Below are 25,614 nucleotides of genomic sequence, written 5' to 3'. Positions count from 1 at the left end.
CCTCCTTCAAATCCTATGTGGTTTCTCACTCCTTCGTATGGTCCTTGGGTGAATCGTTGTCAAACAACATATGCATTCTATCCCATCTGGACTGGTTTATTGGCACTGCGATCGAATTAACCAAGAGTAGCCCTGTTACGGACACTCAAAGTAAACTCCTTCCCCTTTTTCATCCAGTAGCGACGAGCGTGACTGACCTCACTGACTCGTCACTACGTCATTTTGACGGAATGTGACGCCTTCCTTGATAGACTGGCACCGAAGTATACCCCCAAACTCAAAGTAGAAGCTTTACACTTCCACCCTCCTCCTCATAGCCTCCAGTCTTTTAGCATGTTGTTTTCGTATATAGCACAGTATACTGAGATTGGATAGTAGCAGTCATGTGACCACACTAAGGGGATGCTCAAGGTGCACAGGGAGACATAAACCAATTTACTTGACAAATACAAGGGAAAGCAGAGGGACACCCAAATGTAAGCTAAAAGATGGGTATTAGTTTTTATAGAATTTCATTTCAGTACAAATTACAATTCAAGTGTCTAACCCCATATTGCCATGTTTAAATGTTCTTTAGCACCATTGACCTTTGGCGTTGACTCTGATCTTCAGGTTCAATTATCGAAATTCAGCAATTTGCTTCATTATCAGACACTTTGTAATAATTGTTTTGGTAACACCAATTTTTTTTAAATCATGACTCCATTCAATCACATAGAAGTATAAATGTATGTCAAGGGTGTGTGTGTGGGGGGGGGGGCTATGTATTGTTAATACAGGTGAACAGATAGATGTAACAGATTTGATTTGTTGTATTATTGTCACTGCAGGTGAACAGATAGATGTAACAGGTTTGATGTCAGTCACCACTTATATGGTTAAACTGGCCTGTCATAATCCAGTCGGTTACAGTGCGTACTCTGATTATGAAACATTTACTACATTAGAATTACGTAAGTATCAGTTTCTTGGATTATCAACCATTTATTACATTTAGAATTACTTTTTCTTGGATTATAGGGTTTTACATGTCGCAATATATTGTGTCTTTTACGCATAATTATGGACTTGGGACCCCGATAAAAATTACCACTGCGTCCTCTGGGACACAGGAATTTCATCATAGTTAATATCCCCCTCCGTTTTAACATGCTCGCATCTGATTACTAACTACATCAGAAGCCCCTGATTTGAAATGGAACACTCTGGAATCTCATTATTTATACAAGAATGTCACCGTTTACACCAATAAGAAGATGTATGCTGCGTAGCCGCTTTGTTTGCATACTTTTGCAAACTGTTAACTTGTTTCTAATTGGGTTAAATTTTTACCATTATTCTCAACTTTGAATATGGCCACTGCTCCAAGATGAAAGACCGATCTCCCCGTTCCTGTGGTGGCAGACTGTCTGACACAGATTTTACTTTAGCAGCATCACCAGCCGCTACTAGTGAGAAGTCACTGGATCTACCGAAAAACAATTGATCGTCCAACAATGGGTGGCTCAATCATTTTTACCTCCCGTAAGGGTACGGGAGGTATTAAAAGGGGGATGTCTGTCTATGTGTCTGTCTGGTTCAATTATAATGAAATTTGGTACATTCAGTATATTCGTTAAACATAACAACATACATTTGTCCTATAAAATTTGTTGATGTACCTTACAGCATTAATGAATAATTTGCATAATTAATTATTTTTGGTAATTAGGCTATATCTTAAGAATGCATACTTCAATTTCAATATAATTTAGTACATACATTAACCTTAAGAAAATGTATATGTCCTATAAAGTTTGTTGATGTACCTTACAGTGTTAATGAATAATTTGCATAATTAATTATTTTCAGTAATTAGGCCATATCTTAAGAATACATACTTCAATTTCAGTATAATTCAGTACGTATCAGAGGCCATATTTGACACTGGGGACGCATCATAAAGAGGGGACAAATGGGGCTTACTATTGGCAAAAGTACAGTTGTCATCTTTGCATCAAAGTTGTAGAACAAGGTATTGTGGATTTAGTCAGATCTGATTGTAACTACCTTCAAGTTCTACATCTCTGTGTAGTGTGACCTGTGAAATTTGAATATGACCCATCGTATGCAAAACATTTCAACAGTTTCATGTGCCCCATGACCGTTTGCTGACGTGAAGAGCCTTGTCTTGGGTAGTTTAGAAACGACGTGATATTATCATTACTTATCCACTTGATTGGTTACTTATTAACAGATGTGGTTAGAAAGGGTTTCAATCAATAGCACAGCCATTACGGCGAAGCATCTTCCCTCATGGGCGAAGCAATGATTAAATAGACCACATCGTTGGACAGTAGTCTATACTGAAAACTTATAAATTTATACTGACACATCATTCTCACTAAAACAAACTTTTTTTTAGCTTTGTTACGGGATCAAACACATTATGTGAATTTACAGTTCACTACATGCTTTTCATTGTTCAAGAATAAATGATTATCTTGGTGAACACCGAATTAATAGTTCTCCTCAGCGACACAAAATTTATATCAAACTTTTAGTGTCTCTGTCAAATTGAAAGTTCACGCTGTTGTTCATACTTCATGTCATGAAACTAATAGTTTGTGGATTGCGGTGTTGTATCATAGTGTAGTTTTATGTACTCTCTACGGTCCGACTCCAAGAACCGCACATACATTCATCCCGAGTTCGTTCTTGGAGCACATATTTTTAGAGAGTGATTACCATAGAAAATTCAAAAGTTTAGAAAGATGAAATTAAACCACTGTATAGAGTATTGTTGCATATAAATGTTTTCTTTTTAGAAGTACAAACTATGTACTTGTATACAGTGTGCGGGAGAATGACACAATTGTTCATGTACATGTATTTACATTTATAACGTATTTACATGTAGAGTGCATGCAAATTTGGAAAAGACACATCGTAATGGGATTTTGAAGCTAATTTTGGCAGGAATGCATTAACCATAACAAAGCGGATATGTCCTTACAGTTTTAATGAAAAATTTGCATAGTTAATGATTTTAGGTAATGAATGATACTCAGTAATTAAGCAGTATCATGCACTCTTCATATACCGTATAATTTGGCACATACATTAACCTAAGAAAGCACGCTTGTCCAAAAACAAAGCCTGTTACCATAGTTTTTTAGCACAACTGAACTGGGGTTCAGTAGTGCTATAGGGGATCACCTGGCGTCTGTCTGTCTGTCTCTCTCTCTCTCTCTCTCTCTCTGTCTCTGTCTCTCTCTCTCTCTCTCTCTCTCTCTCTCTCTCTCTCTCTCTCTCTCTCTCTCTCTCTCTCTCTCTCTCTCTCTGTCTGCGTGCGCGCTCGTGTGTGTGTGTGTGTGTGTGTGTGTAAACAACTTAAAGTCAAAAACCGCTGAACCGATTGCCATGATATTTGGTGGGTCCATTACCTTGGGTGTCTAGTTGGGAAATGTTCAAATCAAAATGATCTTACCACCGGTTTCTGATTTTGGTAAAAAAAATGTGATTTTTGGTCAAAAAACTTAAACTCAAAAACTGTTGGGCAGATTGGCCTGAAATTTAAAAGAAACTTTCTTCAGGGTGTTTCTTACTAAGAATTGTTCATGACATGATGGTCCCATCAGTGATATGCAAATTAGGGCTAAAAATGTGTCTTTTTGGTCAAATATCTATAATTCCAAAACCACTGAGCAGATTGGGCTGAAAATTTAATGGGAATGCATGTAGGGATATATGGACGAAGAAATATTATGCATACAATGATTCCATGAGTGATATGCAAATTAGGTGTAAAAATGTTCATTTTTTATTAAAAACTTATATCTCAAAAAGTACTTGGTCAATGAGTCTGAAACTTGGGTGAGATGTTTCCGAAAGTATTATTCTGCAGATTTTCGTCAAAACATTTTGACAAAATTGGCCCTAGCAATCATGACCATGCCCTTAGCAACAACCAAGTGCCAGTATAGTTTGCTTAAATGTCATTATCTGGTAGGCAAGTGAGTAAACATTTGAAAAATGTTTGCAAATATCCCTAACAACCATGCCAAATGGTCATGTATTTCACAAAGATAACAAAAAGACAAATGAATAAACATTCAAAAAAATGTATGTAAATTTGCCTAGCAACAAGACCACGCCCATAGCAACAGCCAAGTAATCAAGTATATTGCAAAGATAACAGGAATTGAAAGACAAATGAATAAACATTCAAAAAATGTGTGCAAATGTGCCTAGCAACAAGACCACGCCCATAGCAACAGCCAAATGATAACGTTTATTGCAAAGATAATATCAGGAATTCATACACAAGTGAACAAAAACATACAAAAATGTATGCAAATATATCTAACAACATGACCACACCCATAGCAACAGCCAAATGATCGCGTACATCGCAAAGATAGCAACATGGTTGGATAGGCAACTGGATAGTCATTCAGCAAATGAACACCTATTGTTAGCATGGACTAGCATATGGATAAACATTTTTAAAAACTGTACAGTTGTGCTATAACGCCATTGGCAGTATTTTTTAGTTTAATTTGCAAATTAGTGATTCCTTACAAGACACATTCAGTTAAATCTGGTTAAAAACTGTACAGTCATGCTACAACGCCATTTTCATATTACATTGCTACAGTTTTCATCATGGTATACATCATATATAAACATTTGATGTTGCACTTGTGAATGTTAATTTAGGGGGAGCTGGAGGGGGGGGGTTAGACCTTTAAACGAACGATGTTCTTTTGTTGAGCTTATGCGACATTGTGTGGTCATCCCCAAGTTCAAATGTTTGATGTAGACTTGTTTCTTTTAAATCACATTGCCATTAAAGTCACATAGATGATGTTGAGGGGGAGGCTATGTCTTCCATGAAGACTTACAAGTATTATCCTCAAGGCACATTCTAAACTACCTGGAGTGTGGAGTTGCGAGCTGACATCATTTTATCGGGGCAACATGTAATGGTATTAGTATGAATTTCTCTGGTATACAATGTAGTCTGATTTAATCTCTTTACTGTTGTAATAGACTTTAAAAAAATGGTTGTAAATTTTGATTTTGATTTCTGGTTGAGGGAGCACAGTGTTGCTAATATTTAGTGTGTTTTTTGTGTTTCAGGAGGGCCATATGAACCAGAAATCACAACAGCACCATCAACTCAAATGCCGAGATCCTACAACCTTGAATGGAAAAAACCCAGATCTGGTGGTTCTGATATCCAGTATTATCAAATGCGCTACAGAGAGGTATCAAAATCTATGCATTAAACACCAATAGCTGTAACTGTTTATACTTACCATAAGGGTGTCATATGTAATACTTATCTCTGTATGTATGTATGTGTGTAGACTTATTCACACTTTTGTCACTTCACGTCTGGATTATTGCAATAGTTTACTGTTTGGCCTCCCAGCATATGAGATTCGAAAACTTCAAATGATTCAGAATTCTGCACCTCGTTTAGTTATTAGAGAGAAGTGTAATCACATTACCCCTTTTCTCAAAGTGTTACACTGCATATAAATAATATCATGAACCATACAGTTCTAACCCAAATATTTCGAAGAGACTGAGCTCCTCTTCATCGGTGGGTCTCCAGTTCTGTCAAACAAGTCAAGTTCTGTTGCACTTTAAATACTGAAGACAGTGGTTATTGTCATGCAAAATAGTGTTCTTGTCTTGGAATGGTATGAAGTCCGGAACGGGGACTTATGGATTGGGTTCCGTCCGTCCGTCCGTCCGTCCGTCCGTCCGCAGCCGTTTCTTGGAGATGCCTGGACCGATTTTTTTCAAACTTGGTACAGGGGCAACATGCTATGACATACATATGCACGTCAATTTGTTTTATGATACGATCCAATATGGTCGCCTAGCAACCATTTTGTTTGCGAATTTTCCCTGTCTAAAGCCATAACTCAGACATGCTTTAACAGATCTCATTCAAAGTTGGTATTAGGACAGTGTTCTATGACATACATGTGCATATTCATTGTTGTCATGATATGATCCAATATGGCCGCCTAGCAGCCATTTTGTTTGTGAATTTTCATGTCCAAAGCCATAACTCCGACATGCTTGAACAGATCTCATTCAAAGTTGGTATTAGGACAGTGTTCTATGACATACATGTGCATATCCATTTTCATTGTGATACGATCCAATATGGCTGCCTGGTAGCCATTTTGTTTGCGAATTTTCATGTCCAAAGCCATAACTCAGACATGCTTGAACAGATCTCATTCAAAGTTGGTATTAGGACAGTGTTCTATGACATACATGTGCATATCCATTTTCGTCGTGATACAATCCAATATGGCTGTCTGGCAGCCATTTTGTTTGTGAATTTTCCATGTCCAAAGCCATAACTCAGACATGCTTAAACAGATCTCATTCAAAATTGGTATTAGGACAGTGTTCTATGACATACATGTGCATATCCATTTTCGTCGTGATACGATCCAATATGGCTGCCTGGCAGCCATTTTGTTTGTGAATTTTCCATGTCCAAAGCCATAACTCAGACTCCATTTTCATCGTGATATGATCCCCCATACCCAACCAATCCTTTATTGTTGGAGGCATATTCCATGTCCGACAAGCACACACAACATATCTAAGTCTGTTTGTTTTATGTTCACAAATGTTGTTGCGTGATCACAGTAGTGATAATTCCTTAAAACCCAATTATAGCGGGGACTATTTCATTCTCAATGACTTGTTAATCTGAAGAATGCAAGCTTCAAATTTCATATAATTTGGTCAACCCTAATAATACGCACTTGTCCTCTGATCCAACGTTTACTCTTAATGAGTGAATACATCACACTACCATGACTGGTGGTAATTCTCTGTAAACATCCATTGCAGGGGGACTGAGTCATCTCAGCTCTGATGACTGCTTGTTAGTGGAGATGTCTGAACCGATTTTTTTCAAACTTGGTAAAGAGGGAACATACTATGGCATACATATGCACATCAATTTGTTTCATGATACGATCCAATATGGCCGCCTAGCAGCCATTTTGTTTGCGAAATTTTCCCTGTTCAAAGTCATAACTCAGACATGCTTGAACAGATCTCATTCAAAGTTAGTATTAGGATAGTGTTCTATGACATACACGTGCATATTCATTGTTGTCATGATACGATCCAATATGGCCACCTAGCAGCCATTTTGTTTGAGAATTTTCCATGTCCAAAGCCATAACTCCGACATGCTTGAACAGATCTCATTCAAAGTTGGTATTAGGACAGTGTTCTATGACATTCATGTGCATATCCATTTTCATCATGATACGATCGAATATGGCTGCCTGGCAGTCATTTTGTTTGCGAATTTTCCATGTCCAAAGCCATAACTCAGACATGCTTGAACAGATCTCATTCAAAGTTGGTATTAGGACAGTGTTCTATGACATACATGTGCATATTCATTGTTGTTGTGATATGATCCAATATGGCTGCCTGGCAGCGATTTTGTTTGCGATTTTTCCATGTCCAAAGCCATAACTCAGACATGCTTGAACAGATCTCATTCAAAGTTGGTATTAGCACAGTGTTCTATGTGCATATTCATTTTCGTCGTTATACAATCCGATATGGCTGCCTGGCAGCGATTTTGTTTGTGCAGTTTTCATGTCCAAAGCCATAACTCAGGCATGCTTGAACAGGTCGCCCCCCCCCCCCCCCCCACCCGACCCATCCTATTATTGTTGAATGGTTTATTCCATCACGTCATCTTGAAGAGTAGGCACGTCCCATGTCCAACAAGGAGACACAACATGAGTAGGCATGTTCCATGTCCAATGAGCAGACACAACATATCTAAGTCTGTTTGATTTAGGTAACAAGTGTTGTGGCGTGATCATAGTAGTGATATCAAGAAAATTACAACATAAACTGCCAGTTCCTTAAAACCCAATAATAGCGGGGAGTATGTCATTCTGAAAGACTTGTTAAGTTGTATCTTTGGAATACACGCTTCAAATTCCCTATAATTTGGCACATACATCAACCATGCAGCACACATATTCTCTAAATCCTGTTGATATGGTTTTTAGCACAACTGAACTGAGTTTCAGTAGTGCTATAGGGATCGCCCGGCGTCTGTCTGTCTGTCTGTCTGTCTGTCTGTCTGTGTGTGTGTGTGTGTGTGTGTGGATGGATGTGTGTGTGTGTGTGTAAACAACTTAAAGTCAAAAACCGCTGAACCGATTGCCATGATATTTGGTGGGTCCATTACCTTGGGTGTCTAGTTGGGAAATTGTTCAAATTAAAATGATCGCATCACAGGTGTGTGATTTGGGTAAAAAAAATGTGGTTTTTGGTCAAAAAACTTAAACTCAGAAACTACGGGGCAGATTGGTACGAAATTTGGTGGGTTCATGACATGATGATCCATCAGTGATATGCAAATTAGGGCTAAAAATGTGTCTTTTTGGTTAAAAATCTATAATTCCAAAACTAGTGAGCGGATTGGGCTGAAATTTAATGGGAATGCATCTAGGGATGTATGGACGAAGAAATATTAAGCATACAATGATTCCATGAGTGATATGCAAATTAGGTATAAAAATGTTCATTTTGGTCAAAAACTTATATCTCAAAAAGTAGTTGGTCACCGAGTCTGAAACTTGGTGAGATGTTTCTGAAAGTGTTATTCTGCAGATTTTCTTCTAAACATTTTGACAAAATTGGCCCTAGCGACCATGACCATGCCCTTAGCAACAACCAAATGGCCGTATATTTTGGACAAATAACATCATCTGGTAGGCTAATGAGTAAACATTCAAAAAATGTATGCAAATACCCTAGCAACCATGACCACGCCCATAGCAACAGCCAAACAGTCGTGTATTTCACAAAGATAACGGATTAATAGACAATTGAATAAACATCCAAAAAATGTATGTAAATTTGCCTAGCAACAAGACCACGCCCATAGCAACAGCCAAATGATCACGTATATTGCAAAGATAATATCAGGAATTCATACACAAGTGAACAAAAACATACAAAAATGTATACAAATATATCTAACAACATGACCACGCCCATAGCAACACCCAAATGATAGCGTATATCGCAAAGATAGCAACATGGTTGGATAGGCAACTGGATAGTCATTCAGCAAATGAACCCCTATTGTTAGCATGCACTGGGATATGGATAAACATTTTTAAAAACTGTACAGTTGTGCTACAACACCATTGGCGGTATTTTTTAATTATTTGGGCAGTATCGTTTTAAATGCAAGCTTCAAAATCAAATTTCAAATAGTCTAGAATTTTGCATTTCATCTATGGATGAAACTGTGGCTGTAGGGCTAAAAATCGTCCTTCCGGGAGGCATTCAGTTTAAATCTCGTTGATTTATTCATTACTTTTCACCCACCATTTAGAAAATACACGAAAATGCTCATTGACAACCACAGTTACACTGTCATGTAACCATTGACAACCATAGTTACACTGTCCTGTAACCATTGACAACCACACAGTTACACTGTCCTGTAACCACTGACAACCAGTTACACTGTCCTGTAACCATTGACAACCACACAGTTACACTGTCCTGTAACCACTGACAACCATAGTTACACTGTCCTGTAACCATTGACAACCACACAGTTCACTTTCCTGTAACCATTGACAACCATAAAGTTACACACTGTCCTGTATCCATTGACAACCATACAGTTACAGACTGTCCTGTAACCATTGACAACCATAAAGTTACAGACTGTCCTGTAACCATTGACAACCATACAGTTATAGACTGTCCTGTAACCATTGACAACCATACAGTTACAGACTGTCCTATAACCATTGACAACCATACAGTTACAGACTGTTCTATAACATATGTGTATGTGATGTATGATGTTTTGTACTTATAGTTGTATTTCACTGAGGATGGAAAACCAGCAGGTAGCAGTCGTTGGTCAAATGAGAAGAACAAACTATCCAGTGATTTGGTTGCTTTTATGATTGTCAATCTTAAACCAGAAACACACTATGAACTGGATTTATGGGCTGTTAACAACATTGCACCTGGAGATGTAAATAATTGGTTCTTCACAACTGGTAGAGCTGTTCCTACAGCAGGTCCTACTAAACATAGACCAGGTTTGTGTTCAGTATCTTGTGACAGCATCGTGTAATCACTACTAGTATGGTTTATTACTGTAAACCAATAGGTATCCAATTAAATCATATCAAGGAAGATGAAGACAAATGCTGAAAACATTTTTCCTACCAACTCTTACAACTAAAAATAGTAACTCAATATACGTTGTCTAACATTACAAAGCTATGCATGCTTCTTGTAATTTTCTCACAGGCTATTTCATTGGTGTCTGTCTGTCCATCCATGCACACTCTCATTTCTCTCATATGCATCAGCCAATTTCAACCAAACTTTACATAAAGGTAGCATACTATGTTGGACATATGCTCATCACTTAATTTCATGACATTTACTTTATAATGGCAAATTGGTGGCCATATTTGATATTTGTTCATTTGTCTAATATATTAAAAGTTTGAAACATGCAGATACCATTCAAGTGTTTGCCCCTGTATCATCAATGGTGAGCTTTCTAATGAGGCATTAACCACTGTTTTCAAGGTCACATTGCCGAAAATTGCCTTCCTACCAGAACTCAAGAAGTTGAATACACAATCTCAATACAAGTTTCTAAACCAATATTGGCAAAGTTTTAATCCCCAACAGGCACCGGCCGGAGGGGAGTTGCATTGAGTTTGTTAACTCTATTAACCCTGGCACAAAGGTAACATACTATGAAACACTTTAAATTTAGTTTATGACCAAGGTGCCTGAATGGAAGTCTTCAAGGTCGAATAGACAAATTTTGGTTATCTTCATAGCTTTTTAGCACAACTGAACTTCTTAAGTACAGTAGTAATAGGCGTGTGTGTGTGTGTGTGTGTGTGTGTGTGTGTGTGTACAACTTAAAGTAAAAAATAGCGCCAATGGCATTGTAGCACAACTGTACAGTTTTTAACAATGTTTATGCACATGCTGATCCATGCTAGGTATAGGTGTTCATTTGTTGAATGACTATCCAGTTGCCTATCCAACCATGTTGTTATCTTTGCATTATACGTGATCATTTGGCCGTTGCTATTGGTGTGATCATGTTGCTAGATATATTTACACACATTTTTTGAATGTTTATTTATTCATTTGTCTATTAATCCCTGTTATCTTTGCAATATACATGATCATTTGGATGTTGCTATGGGCATGGTCTTGTTGCTAGGCAAATTACATACTTTTTAAAATGTTTATTCATTTATTTATTAATCCCTGTTATCTTTGTGAAATACACCACCGTTTGGCTGTTGCTGTGGGCATAGCCATGGTTGCTAGGGATATTTGCATAGATGTTTTGAATCTATTTGCCTACCAGAGGTTGTTATTTGACCAAAATGTACTCCCATCTGGCTGTTGCTAAGGATGTGGTCATGGTTGCTGGGGCCAATTGGGTCAAAATGTTTTGAACAAAATCTGCAGAATAACATATCTAGAAACATCAGACCAAGTTTCAGTCTCGCTGACCTTTTGAGATATACATTTTTAATCAAAATTCACATTTTCACACCTAATTTGCGTATCATGGATGAGATCATTATATGCTTAATATTCTTCATCTATACACCCCCAGCTGCAACCCCATTACATTTCATCCCAATCTGCTGAGTTGTTCTGGAATTAAACATTTTTGACCAAAAAGACGCATTTTTAGACCGAATTTGCATATTACTGATGGAATCATCATATCATGAACAAATCTTAATTTACACCCCCTTAAGAATGTTCCCACCAAATTTTGCACCAATCTGCCCAGTAGTTTCTGAGTTTAAGTTTTTTTTTATTCCAAAAATCACATTTTTTGACCCAAATCACACACAGGTGGTAAGATCATTTTCATTTGAACAATTTCCCAACTAGACCACAAGACAATTGGGTTGGCAGTTTTTGAGTTTAAGTTGTCCACACACACAGATGGACAGACAGACACAGACGGACAGACACCGCTCAATGCCTATAGCACTACTGAACCTACAGTGTAGTTCAGTTGGTTTAATGGTCACAAAACTTAAAGTCAAAAACTACTGGGCAGATCGGTGTGAAATTAAGTGGGATTTAGATTAAAAATTGTTCACGGCACAATACTAAGCATATAATGATTTCATCAGTGATATGTAAATTAGGTGTAAAAATCTGAATTTTGGTTAAAAATTTATATCTCAAAAAGCACTTGGTCAATGAGACTTTAAACTTGGTGAGATGTTTCTAGAATTGTTATTCTGCAGATGTTCTTCAAAATATTTTGACACAATTGGCCCTAGCAACCATGACTATGCCCTTAGCAACAACTAAATGGCAGTATATTTTGGTCAAATAGCAAAATGCTTTGACTCAGTGTAGAAATGAAAGGTTTTATTGATGCCATAAAATCATTAAATCTTTTATGGGCTACTTCACATGTCAGTGTCAATGGCATGAAGATTACCCTCTGTTTGATTTTGCTTTTAGCACAGCTGAATTAAATCATAGACACTCTATGATTTACACAGGTTCATTCATGCTACAGACATGATAAAGAGTCTTGTTTGGGTCAAAAAGTGTGATTTTTGGTAAAAAAAACTTAGACTCTAAAACTACTGGGCAGATCGGACTAAATGTTGGTGGGAACATTCTTAGAGGTATTTAGATTAAAAATTGTGCAGGATATGGTAATTCCATCAATGATATACAAATTAGGGCTAAAAATGTGTCTTTTTGGTCAAAAATCTATAATGCCAAATTCACTGAGCAGATTGGGCTGAAATTTAATCGGGATGGATCTATGGTTGTATACCTGAAGAGATATTAAGCATATAATGATCTCATCAGTGATATGCAAATTAGGTGTAAATATGTGAATTTTGGTCAAAAACTTATATGGTGAGATGCAGGGTGAGATGTTTCTAGAAGTGTTATCCTGGAGATTTTCTTCAAAACATTTTGATACAATTGGCCCTAGCAACCATGACCACACCCATAGCAACAACCAAATGGCAGTATATTTAGGTCAAATAACAACACCATCTGTGAGGCAAGTGAGTAAACATTCAAAAAGTGTATGCAAATTTACGTAGCAACCATGATCAAGGCCATAGCAACAGCCAAACAGTGGTGTAACAGCATATTCTTTGACAATTGAACAGACATTCAAAAAGTGTATGCAAATATGCCCAGAAACAAGACCATGCCCATAGCAATAGCCAAACAGTGGTGTATATCGAAAGTACAGTTGTGCTACAATGCCATTGGTGCTATTAGTTATATTATTATATAATATTAAGCCCCTTCACTTGTCATAATGGTAACTAAAAAATATTATATAGTAATAATAATATATGTATTGCCATAGTACTCATTATTTTAAAAATATATTTAGGAAAATGTTGTGATGTTGCTTAGAACAAATAATCTACAATCAACAGAATTAAAACTGGACATAAGACGAGTGAAACTGTTAAAACTATACATAGTTAATTAAAAGATTATCATGACAGTGACTGAACTGCACATGGGAAGAAACTGTTGCTAAAACATACAGACTTGACTTCTAAAGATAGATAGCGGTGGCAGAAGGTAGCAACTGAAAAAGGTCATTTGCAGGATGTGTACTGTCATTAGCAATAAGAGAGGTACTACAGACAATTCGTTCGTTGGTGGTAGAAATTTTCAAGAGAGGGCAAATCTGTGCCAATTATTTTCAATGCAGTGGCCACGATCTTGTTAAGCTTTAATTAGTCCCCATCGGACGAAGTCCGAGACAGGGACTTATGGATTGGATTCCGTCCATCCGTCCGGAGCTGTTTCTTGGAGATGCCTGGACCGATTTTTTTCAAACTTAGTACAGGGGCAACATACTATGGCATACATATGCACATCAATTTGTTTTATGATACGATCCAATATGGCCGCCTAGCAGCCATTTTGTTTGCAAATTTCCCTGTCCAAAGCGATAACTCAGACATGCTTGAACAGATCTCATTCAAAGTTGGTATTAGGACAGTGTTCTATGACATACATGTGCACATTCATTGTTGTCGTGATACGATCCAATATGGCAGCCTGGCAGCCATTTTGTTTGCGAATTTTCCATGTCCAAAGCCATAACTCAGACATGCTTGAACAAATCTCATTCAAAGTTGGTATTAGCACATGTGCATATCCATTTTCGTCGTGATACAATCCGATATGGCTGCCTGGCAGCCATTTTGTCGGTGCAGTTTTCATGTCCAAAGCCATAACTCAGACATGCTTGAACAGACTAGTGATATCAAAAACAACCATATGAGGCCAAACAACCAAATTAACCAGGTTTAAAAATGACAACATAAACTGCCAGTTCCTTAAAACCCAATCATGGCGGGGAGTATGTCATTCTCAATGACTTGTTCTTATCTTGTTTCCGATATTTTCAATATACTGGCAATATAACAGTGATAAACTGGGAATGGTATACCACTTGATTTTCACCAGTGAACGAAATATATGCATGAGCGATAGAGAGTGCATATATTTCGTTTACTGGTCAAAACTGAGTTGTATACCATCCTGAGGGGGTGGTTTATTGCTTAAACATTTAATGATCTCATCAGTGATATGCAAGTTATGTGTAAAAATGTGAATTTTGGTCAAAAAAATATGTACTTCAAAAAAAGTACTTGGTCAATGAGATGTTTTTAGGAGTGTTCAAAACATTTTGACACAATTGGCCCTAGCAATCATGACCATGCCCTTAGCAACAACCAAGTGCCAGTATAGTTTGCTTAAATGTCATTATCTGGTAGGCAAGTGAGTAAACATTTGAAAAATGTTTGCAAATATCCCTAACAACCATGACCACGTCCATATCAACAGCCAAACAATAGGGTTATTTACCTGTCACTACATGTCAATCATTGATGGTTATTTGCCTGTTTCTACATGTCAATCATTGATGGTTTACCTGTCATTACATGTCAATCATTAATGGTTATTTACCTGTCACTACATGTCAATCATTAATGGTTATTTACCTGTCATTACATGTCAATCATTGATGGTTATTTACCTGTCACTACATGTCAATCATTAATGGTTATTTACCTGTCACTACATGTCAATCATTGATGGTTATTTACCTGTCACCACATGTCAATCATTGATGGTTATTTACCTGTCATTACATGTCAATCATTGATGGTTTACCTGTCATTACATGTCAATCATTAATGGTTATTTACCTGTCACTACATGTCAATCATTAATGGTTATTTACCTGTCACTACATGTCAATCATTGATCGTCATTTACCTGTCATTACATGTCAATCATTGATGGTTTACCTGTCATTACATATCAATCATTAATGGTTATTTACCTGTCGTTACATGTCAATCATTGATGGTTTACCTGTTTCTACATGTCAATCATTGATGGTTTACTTGCATGCCAATGTCTAAGCATAATATATTTTCATTATGTGCAATTTGGATCGATACCTAATTCAATGTCTCTTGATCCTTCCCCATTACCTACATTGTAGGTTGAATAAATGTGTTGAGATTAAACTATTAAATGTATGTTATATAGAACTTACTTCCTCTATATGTCTGTATATTAAGTTGTATTCACTCTTTACCATGTCATTAATCATTTAGCTAAACCTTGCATTACCAATTATGACTACATCCCCACATGTGGAATATATCTTTCAACTTTCCAATTCCCCTACCTCTCGCCCTACTTGGCAGTAGTATACTAGGGTAGTGTCATAATGTGAATTTCTAACTTTACTGAATGAGTTCTATCTTCTAATACATGGTTTCTAGCAATGATGTGTTCAATTTGATACAAATCAATTATTAGTATCCTTCAATACATTCATAAGGTCAGTAACACATTGTGATAAATTAATTATTCTTCTTACACAACCAAGGATGTCATGTTCCTATCTTGGAGTTATCCATCGTATCAACCAATGTTGACAGCGAAGTCATAGGTTGCTATCATGGACAACACCGAGGTAGGAATGCAATTATTATATCTAACATGCACATCAAGTGAGGAAAACATGCTTCAAAGAGGAAGACACCCCTAAAGCATGAGACAACCCACAAATCTTTTGAAATCAGTCACTGTTTGGTTGAATGGTTTGGCCCTATTATTGTATTTTATTAAATATATTTGGCTTTTCAAACCTATTACATAGTTTAGTAAGAATTACCAATCAGAGCAAGGAATTGTGACTGAGGATAGATCCAAATAATTAGTCCCCGCGGACGAAGTCTGGAACAGGGACTTATGGATTGGGTTCCGTCTGTCCGTGCGTCCGTGCGTCCGTCCGTCTGTCCGTCCGTCCGCAGCCGTTTCTTGGAGATGCCTGGACCGATTTTTTTCAAACTTAGTACAGGGGCAACATACTATGGCATACATATGCACATCAATTTGTTTTATGATACGATCCAATATGGCCGCCTAGCAACCATTTTGTTTGCGAATTTTCCCTGTCTAAAGCCATAACTCAGATATGCTTTAACAGATCTCATTCAAAGTTGGTATTAGGACAGTGTTCTATGACATACATGTGCATATTCATTGTTGTCATGATATGATCCAATATGGCCGCCTAGCAGCCATTTTGTTTGTGAATTTTCATGTCCAAAGCCATAATTCAGACATGCTTGAAGAGATCTCATTCAAAGTTGGCATTAGGACAGTGTTCTATGACATACATGTGCATATCCATTTTCATTGTGATACGATCCAATATGGCTGCCTGGTAGCCATTTTGTTTGCGAATTTTCATGTCCAAAGCCATAACTCAGACATGCTTGAACAGATCTCATTCAAAGTTGGTATTAGGACAGTGTTCTATGACATACATGTGCATATCCATTTTCGCCTTGATACGATCCAATATGGCTGCCAGCTGGCAGCCATTTTGTTTGTGAATTTTCCATGTCCAAAGCCATTACCAAGATATGCTTGAACAGATCTCATTCAAAGTTGGTATTAGGACAGCGTTCTATGACACACATGTGCATATCCATTTTCGTCGTGATACGATCCAATATGGCTGCCTGGCAGCCATTTTGTTTGTGAATTTTCCATGTCCAAAGCCATAACTCAGACTCCATTTTCATCGTGATATGATCCCCCATACTCAACCAATCCTTTATTGTTGGAGGCATATTCCATGTCCAACAAGCACACACAACATATCTAAGTCTGTTTGTTTTAGGTTCACAAATGTTGTTGCGTGATCAGAGTAGTGATAATTCCTTAAAACCCAATTATAGCGGAGACTATGTCATTCTCAATGGCTTGTTTCATTGATTGAATATATAAAGACACACATGCTTACACTGACCCATCTACAATTTCAACAGTGCATACCCACGTTAGACTACAGTATTTTCTGTGGTCAGACATTTTACAGTACAGTTTTTGCTGTGGTCAGGCATTTTACAGTACAGTGTTTGTGGTGGTCTGACATTTTACAATACAGTATTTGTGGTGGTCAGACATTTTACAGTACCGTATTTGCTGTGGTCAGACATTTTACAGTACCGTATTTGCTGTGGTCAGGCATTTTACAGTACAGTATTTGCTGTGGTCAGACATTTTACAGTACAGTATTTGTGGTGGTCAGACATTTTACAGTACAGTATTTGTGGTGGTCTGACATTTTACAGTACAGTATTTGCTGTGGTCAGACATTTTACAGTACAGTATTTGTGGTGGTCTGACATTTTACAGTACAGTATTTGTGGTGGTCAGACATTTTACAGTACAGTATTTGTGGTGGTCAGACATTTTACAGTACAGTATCTGTGGTGGTCTGACATTTTACAGTACAGTATTTGTGGTGGTCTGACATTTTACAGTACAGTGTTTGTGGTGGTCTGACATTTTACAGTACAGTATTTGTGGTGGTCTGACATTTTACAGTACAGTATTTGTGGTGGTCTGACATTTTACAGTACAGTGTTTGTGGTGGTCTGACATTTTACAGTACAGTATTTGCTGTGGTCAGACATTTTACAGTACAGTATTTGTGGTGGTCAGACATTTTACACTACTATTTTCTGTGGTCAGACATTTTTCAGTACACTAACTGCTGTGGTCAGACATTTTACAGTACACTAATTGCTGTGGTCAGACATTTTACAGTACCGTATTTGCTGTGGTCAGACATTTTACAGTACAGTATTTGCTGTGATCAGACATTTTACAGTACAGTTTTTCGCTGTGGTCAGGCATTTTACAGTACAGTATTTTCTGTGGTCAGACATTTTACAGTACAGTTTTTGCTGTGGTCAGGCATTTTACAGTACAGTATTTGTGGTGGTCTGACATTTTACACTACTATTTTCTGTGGTCAGACATTTTACAGTACACTAACTGCTGTGGTTAGACATTTTACAGTACACTAATTGCTGTGGTCAGACATTTTACAGTACCGTATTTGCTGTGGTCAGACATTTTACAGTACAGTGTGGTGGTCAGACATTTTACAGTACAGTGTTTGTGGTGGTCTGATATTGTACACTACTATTTTCTGTGGTCAGACATTTTACAGTACAGTGTGGTGGTCAGACATTTTACAGTACACTAATTGCTGTGGTCAGACATTTTACAGTACCGTATTTGCTGTGGTCAGACATTTTACAGTACAGTATTTGCTGTGGTCAGGCATTTTACAGTACAGTATTTGTGGTGGTCTGACATTTTACACTACTATTTTCTGTGGTCAGACATTTTACAGTACACTAACTGCTGTGGTCAGACATTTTACAGTACCATATTTGCTGTGGTCAGACATTTTACAGTACAGTATTTGTGGTGGTCACATTTTACAGTACAGTATTTGTGGTGGTCACACATTTTACAGTACAGTATTTGTGGTGGTCAGGCATTTTACACTACTATTTTCTGTGGTCAGACATTTTACAGTACAGTATTTGTCGTGGTCAGGCATTTTACAGTACACTAATTGCTGTGGTCAGGCATTTTACAGTACCATATTTGTGGTGGCCAGACATTTTACAGTACAGTATTTGCTGTGGTCAGACATTTTACAGTATAGTATTTGCTGTGGTCTGACATTTTACAGTACTGTATTTGTGGTGGTCTGACATTTTACACTACTATTTTCTGTGGTCAGACATTTTACAGTACAGTATTTGTGGTGGTCAGACATTTTACAGTACAGTATTTGTGGTGGTCAGACATTTTACAGTACAGTATTTGTGGTGGTCTGACATTTTACAGTACAGTATTTGTGGTGGTCAGACATTTTACAGTACAGTATTTGTGGTGGTTAGACATTTTACAGTACAGTATTTGTGGTGGTCTGACATTTTACAGTACAGTATTTGTGGTGGTCAGACATTTTACAGTACAGTATTTGTGGTGGTCTGACATTTTACACTACTATTTTCTGTGGTCAGACATTTTACAGTACAGTATTTTCTGTGGTCAGACATTTTACAGTACAGTATTTGCTGTGGTCAGACATTTTACAGTACAGTGTTTGTGGTGGTCTGACATTTTACAGTACAGTATTTGTGGTGGTCAGACATTTTACAGTACAGTATTTGTGGTGGTCTGACATTTTACAGCACAGTATTTGTGGTGGTCTGACATTTTACAGTACAGTATTTGTGGTGGTCTGACATTTTACAGTACAGTATTTGTGGTGGTCTGACATTTTACACTACTATTTTTTGTGGTCAGACATTTTACAGTACAGTATTTTCTGTGGTCAGACATTTTACAGTACAGTATTTGCTGTGGTCAGACATTTTACAGTACAGTGTTTGTGGTGGTCTGACATTTTACAGTACAGTGTTTGTGGTGGTCTGACATTTTACAGTACAGTATTTGTGGTGGTCTGACATTTTACAGTACAGTATTTGTGGTGGTCTGACATTTTACAGTACAGTATTTGTGGTGGTCTGACATTTTACAGTACAGTGTTTGTGGTGGTCTGACATTTTACAGTACAGTATTTGTGGTGGTCTGACATTTTACAGTACAGTATTTGTGGTGGTCTGACATTTTACAGTACAGTATTTGTGGTGGTCTGACATTTTACAGTACAGTATTTGTGGTGGTCTGACATTTTACAGTACAGTATTTGTGGTGGTCAGACATTTTTAGCACAACTGAACTGATAAGGTTCAGTAGTGCTATAGGCATGGCAAAGTGTCTGTCTGTCTGTGCGTGTGTGTGTATGTGTGTAAACAACTTAAAGTCAAAAACTGCTGGACCGATTGCTTTGATATTTGGTGGTCATGTTACTTCTGGTGTCTAGTTGGGAAATTGTTCAAATGAAAGTGATTGCATCAGGGATGTCGGTTTTGGGTCAAAAAATGTGATTTTTGGTCAAAAAACTTAAACTCAGAAACTACTGGGCAGATTGGTGCGAAATTTGGTGGGAACATTCTTAAGGGGGTGTAAAGTAAGATTTGTTCATGACGGGATGATTCCATCAGTGATATGCAAATTAGGGCTGAAAATGTGTCTTTTTGGTTAAAAATCTATAATTCCAAAACCACTGAGCAGAATGGGCTGAAATTTAATGGAAATGCATTTAGGGATGTATGGACGAAGATATGTTAAGCATACCATGATTCCATGAGTGATATGGAATTAAGGTGTAAAAATGTGAATTTTGGTCAAAAACTTATATCTCAAAAAATACTAAGTGAATGAGTTTGAAACTTGGTGAGATGTTTCTAGAAGTGTTATTCTTTGTCATTGCTTTTCCTCAAAAATCTTCAACTCTGAAATTACCCAGTAGATTGAGCTTAACTTTGTTGAGAATGTGTAGATTTGTCCTCATTAATAGCTGACACAGTGAGAACAGTACATTGTTAATTAACTATAATGTTTACTTTACTATTTCCTCTGGTGGTAAAGCCTGTAGCATGGCCAGTTTGGTTTATGACTGGATTATGTAATATATTGTAAGACAGCTGTTTCATCACCTACCCATATAAACTGAATGTAGCTGGCTTTTACAATATTACAATAAGACAACCAAGAAAGATAAACCTGTTACATTGGTATGACTTGGTTCCAAATTGATTTTAAAAAAATAAAGAAGTACAAAACCTTGTAGACACATCCCTTTAAAGTTTGATTAGGATGTTGCTATACTTGTCTTGTACACTTGCAACATAGGATGGCTGGATTATGATGATGGAAATTAGGTATGAAAATTTTGTTTTGGTTACAACTTTAAATCTTCAAAAAATTATATATCTATCATTGCCCTGAACATGAAGTTGTGTGGCAATGCAATATTTGCGCTATTTTTACAGTACAGTATTTGTGGTGGTCTGACATTTTACAGTACAGTATTTGTGGTGGTCTGACATTTGACAGTACAGTGTTTGTGGTGGTCTGACATTTTACAGTACAGTATTTGTGGTGGTCTGACATTTGACAGTACAGTGTTTGTGGTGGTCTGACATTTTACAGTACAGTATTTGTGGTGGTCTGACATTTTACAGTACAGTATTTGCTGTGGTCAGACATTTTACAGTACAGTATTTGCTGTGGTCAGACATTTTACAGTACAGTATTTGTGGTGGTCAGACATTTTACAGTACAGTATTTGCGGTGGTCTGACATTTTACAGTACAGTATTTGTGGTGGTCTGACATTTTACAGTACAGTATTTGCGGTGGTCAGACATTTTACAGTACAGTATTTGTGGTGGTCTGACATTTTACAGTACAGTATTTGCTGTGGTCAGACATTTTACAGTACAGTATTTGTGGTGGTCTGACATTTTACAGTACAGTATTTGTGGTGGTCTGACATTTTACAGTACAGTATTTTCTGTGGTCAGACATTTTACAGTACAGTATTTGCTGTGGTCAGACATTTTACAGTACAGTGTTTGTGGTGGTCTGACATTTTACAGTACAGTGTTTGTGGTGGTCTGACATTTTACAGTACAGTGTTTGTGGTGGTCTGACATTTTACAGTACAGTATTTGTGGTGGTCTGACATTTTACAGTACAGTATTTGTGGTGGTCTGACATTTTACAGTACAGTATTTGTGGTGGTCTGACATTTTACAGTACAGTATTTGTGGTGGTCTGACATTTTACAGTACAGTATTTGTGGTGGTCTGACATTTTACAGTACAGTATTTGTGGTGGTCTGACATTTTACAGTACAGTATTTGTGGTGGTCTGACATTTTACAGTACAGTATTTGTGGTGGTCTGACATTTTACAGTACAGTATTTGTGGTGGTCTGACATTTTACAGTACAGTATTTGTGGTGGTCTGACATTTTACAGTACAGTATTTGTGGTGGTCTGACATTTTACAGTACAGTTTTTGCTGTGGTCAGGCATTTTACAGTACAGTGTGGTGGTCAGACATTTTACAGTACAGTATTTGTGGTGGTCTGACATTTTACAGTACACTAGTTGCTGCTGTGGTCAGACATTTTTAGTCCCCGCCAGATGAAGTCCGGGATGGGGACTTATGGATTGTCTTCCATCCGTCCGTCCGTCCGTCCTTCCATGCGTCCGTCCGTCCAGAGCCGTTTCTTGGAGATGCCTGGACCAATTTTTTTCAAATAATTTTTTTCAAAGCCATAACTCAGACATGCTTGAACAGATCTCATTCAAAGTTGGTATTAGCACAGTGTTCTATGACATACATGTGCATATCCATTTTCGGCGTGATACAATCCGATATGGCTGCCTGGCAGCCATTTTGTTGGCACAGTTTTCATGCCCAAAGCCATAACTCAGACATGCTTGAAGTTGAACAGGTCCCCCCCCCCTCCATACCCGACCCATCCTTTATTGTTGAATAGCTTATTCCATCATGTCATCTTGAAGAGTAGGCATGTCCCATGTCCAATGAGGAGACACAACATGAGTAGGCATGTTCCATGTCCAACGTGCAGACACAACATATCTAAGTCTGTTTGATTTAGGTTCACAAGTGTTGTTGTGTGATCAGAGTAGTGATATCAAAAACAACCATATGAGGCCAAACAACGTTAACCGGGTTTGAAAATGACAACATAAACTGCCAGTTCCTTAAAACCCAATCATAGCGGGGATTATGTCATTTTCAATGACTTGTTAGTGGTGGGTCGAAGTACATTTCTCTATAGATTTAGTGGATTATTAGTCCCTGCCGGACGAAGTCCGGGACGGGGACTTATGGATTGGGTTCCGTCCGTCCGTCCGTCCGTCCGTCCGTCCGCAGCCATTTCTTGGAGATGCCTGGACCGATTTTTTACAAACTTGGTACAGGGACAACATACAATGGCATACATATGCACGTCAATTTGTTTCATGATACGATCCAATATGGCCGCCTAGCAGCCATTTTGTTTGTGAATTTTCCATGTCCAAAGCCATAACTCGGACATGCTTGAACAGATCTCATTCAAAGTTGGTATTAGGACAGTGTTCTATGACATACATGTGCATATCCATTTTCATCGTGATACGATCCAATATGGCCGCCTGGCAGCCATTTTGTTTGCGATTTTTCTATGTCCAAAGCCATAACTCAGACATGCTTGAACAGATCTCACTCAAAGTTGGTATTAGGATAGTGTTTTATGACATACATGTGCATATTCATTGTTGTTGTGATACGATCCAATATGGCCGCCTGGCAGCCATTTTGTTTGCGATTTTTCTATGTCCAAAGCCATAACTCAGACATGCTTGAACAGATCTCATTCAAAGTTGGTATTAGGACAGTGTTCTATAACATACATGTGCATATCCATTTTCGCCATGATACGATCCCCCATACCCGGCCCATCCTTTATTGTTGTAGGCATGTTCCATGTCCAACAAGCAGACACAACATATCTAAGTTTGTTTGATTTAGGTTCACAAGTGTTGTTGCGTGATCAGAGTAGTGATAATTCCTTAAAACCCAATCATAGAGTGGACTATGTCATTCTCAGTGACTTGTTAGTGGTGGGTTGAGGTACATTTCTCTATAGATTTAGTGGATTATTAGTGGTGTGTTGAGGTACATTTCTCTATAGATTTAGTGGATTATTAGTGGTGTGTTGAGGTACATTTCTCTATAGATTTAGTGGATTATCAGTGGTGGGTTGAGGTACATTTCTCTATAGATTTAGTGGATTATTAGTGGTGTGTTGAGGTACATTTGTCTATAGATTTAGTTGATTATTAGTGGTGGGTTGAGGTACATTTCTCTGTAGATTTAGTGGATTATTAGTGGTGGGTTGAGGTACATTTCTCTATAGATTTAGTGGATTATTAATGATGGGTTGAGGTACATTTCTCTATAGATTTAGTGGATTATTAGTGGTGGGTTGAGGTACATTTCTCTATAGATTTAGTGGATTATCAGTGGTGGGTTGAGGTACATTTCTCTATAGATTTAGTGGATTATTAGTGGTGTGTTGAGGTACATTTGTCTATAGATTTAGTTGATTATTAGTGGTGGGTTGAGGTACATTTCTCTGTAGATTTAGTGGATTATTAATGATGGGTTGAGGTACATTTCTCTGTAGATTTAGTGGATTATTTGCTTATTCAGGTGGAAGTGTTTGTTTGCTGGCTTTACCACACCAGTACTTGTAAGTAAGCAGAAACTTTGGTTGTGTATGAAGAACTATTGATTAGAATCACAACAAAGTTTAAATGTGAGTAATATATATGATACTGTGATTAATGTTTACTTACAGGTGACTATACTATAACTCCAGCTAAGCGAATAGGAGCCAAGGGTCTGTCAACAGGTGCCATCATTGGTATCGTCATTGCTATTTTCTTTGTACTTCTTATTCTGGTTGACGTGACTTGTTACTTTATGAATGACTGTGGTATTTTGATGTGTCTTTGTGTCAACTTGTGCGGTAAACATCCACCAGATGATAGGGATGCAGCAGAGCTGGAGGAGGGACGCAAATACCCGTAAGTATTAATTGTCAGTCAGTTTCTCAGACTTGGTTTATATGCAAGTAGAATGATAAGGGGAAATAAAACAATGGTATGGTTAGACTGAACATAATTCAAATGACAGATTTACTAGTTAGTTTCTGCCGGACGTAGTCCAGGACTGGGACTTATGGATTCAATGGGTTCCGTCTGTCCAGAACCATTTCTTGGAGATGCCTGGACCGATTTTTGTCAAACTTGGTACATAATTTAAATGACAGATTTACTAGTTAACTCTATTGTGACACTACATAATTTAAATGACAGATTTACTAGTTAACTCTATTGTGACACTGCATAATTTAAATGACAGATATACTAGTTAACTCTATTGTGATACTGCATAATTTAAATGACAGATTTACTAGTTAACTCTATTGTGATACTACATAATTTAAATGACAGATTTACTAGTTAACTCTATTGTGACACTACATAATTTAAATGACAGATTTACTAGTTAACTCTATTGTGACACTACATAATTTAAATGACAGATTTACTAGTTAACTCTATTGTGACACTACATAATTAGTCCCCGCGGACGAAGTCCGGAACGGGGA

General features: G+C 37.5%; 1 protein-coding gene across 1 annotated transcript in view; it reads left to right on the top strand.

Annotated features, from left to right (window-relative positions):
- The window catches only part of LOC144444995 (neural cell adhesion molecule 2-like), a 136,534-nt gene that overhangs the window by 88,635 nt on the left and 22,285 nt on the right, over positions 1 to 25,614 (top strand). Inside the window, exons 11-14 of the mRNA XM_078134546.1 lie at positions 831 to 953; positions 5,125 to 5,252; positions 9,905 to 10,133; positions 24,799 to 25,027. Coding sequence (XP_077990672.1) covers positions 831 to 953; positions 5,125 to 5,252; positions 9,905 to 10,133; positions 24,799 to 25,027 — 709 coding nt within the window. The remainder of the gene's footprint in view (positions 1 to 830; positions 954 to 5,124; positions 5,253 to 9,904; positions 10,134 to 24,798; positions 25,028 to 25,614) is intronic.

This window comes from Glandiceps talaboti, chromosome 13 (assembly GCF_964340395.1).
Source record: "Glandiceps talaboti chromosome 13, keGlaTala1.1, whole genome shotgun sequence".
Classification (NCBI taxonomy): Eukaryota; Metazoa; Hemichordata; class Enteropneusta; family Spengelidae; genus Glandiceps; species Glandiceps talaboti.
Note: the sequence above shows the minus strand (reverse complement) of the source record. Positions and strands in the feature narration are given on the sequence as shown.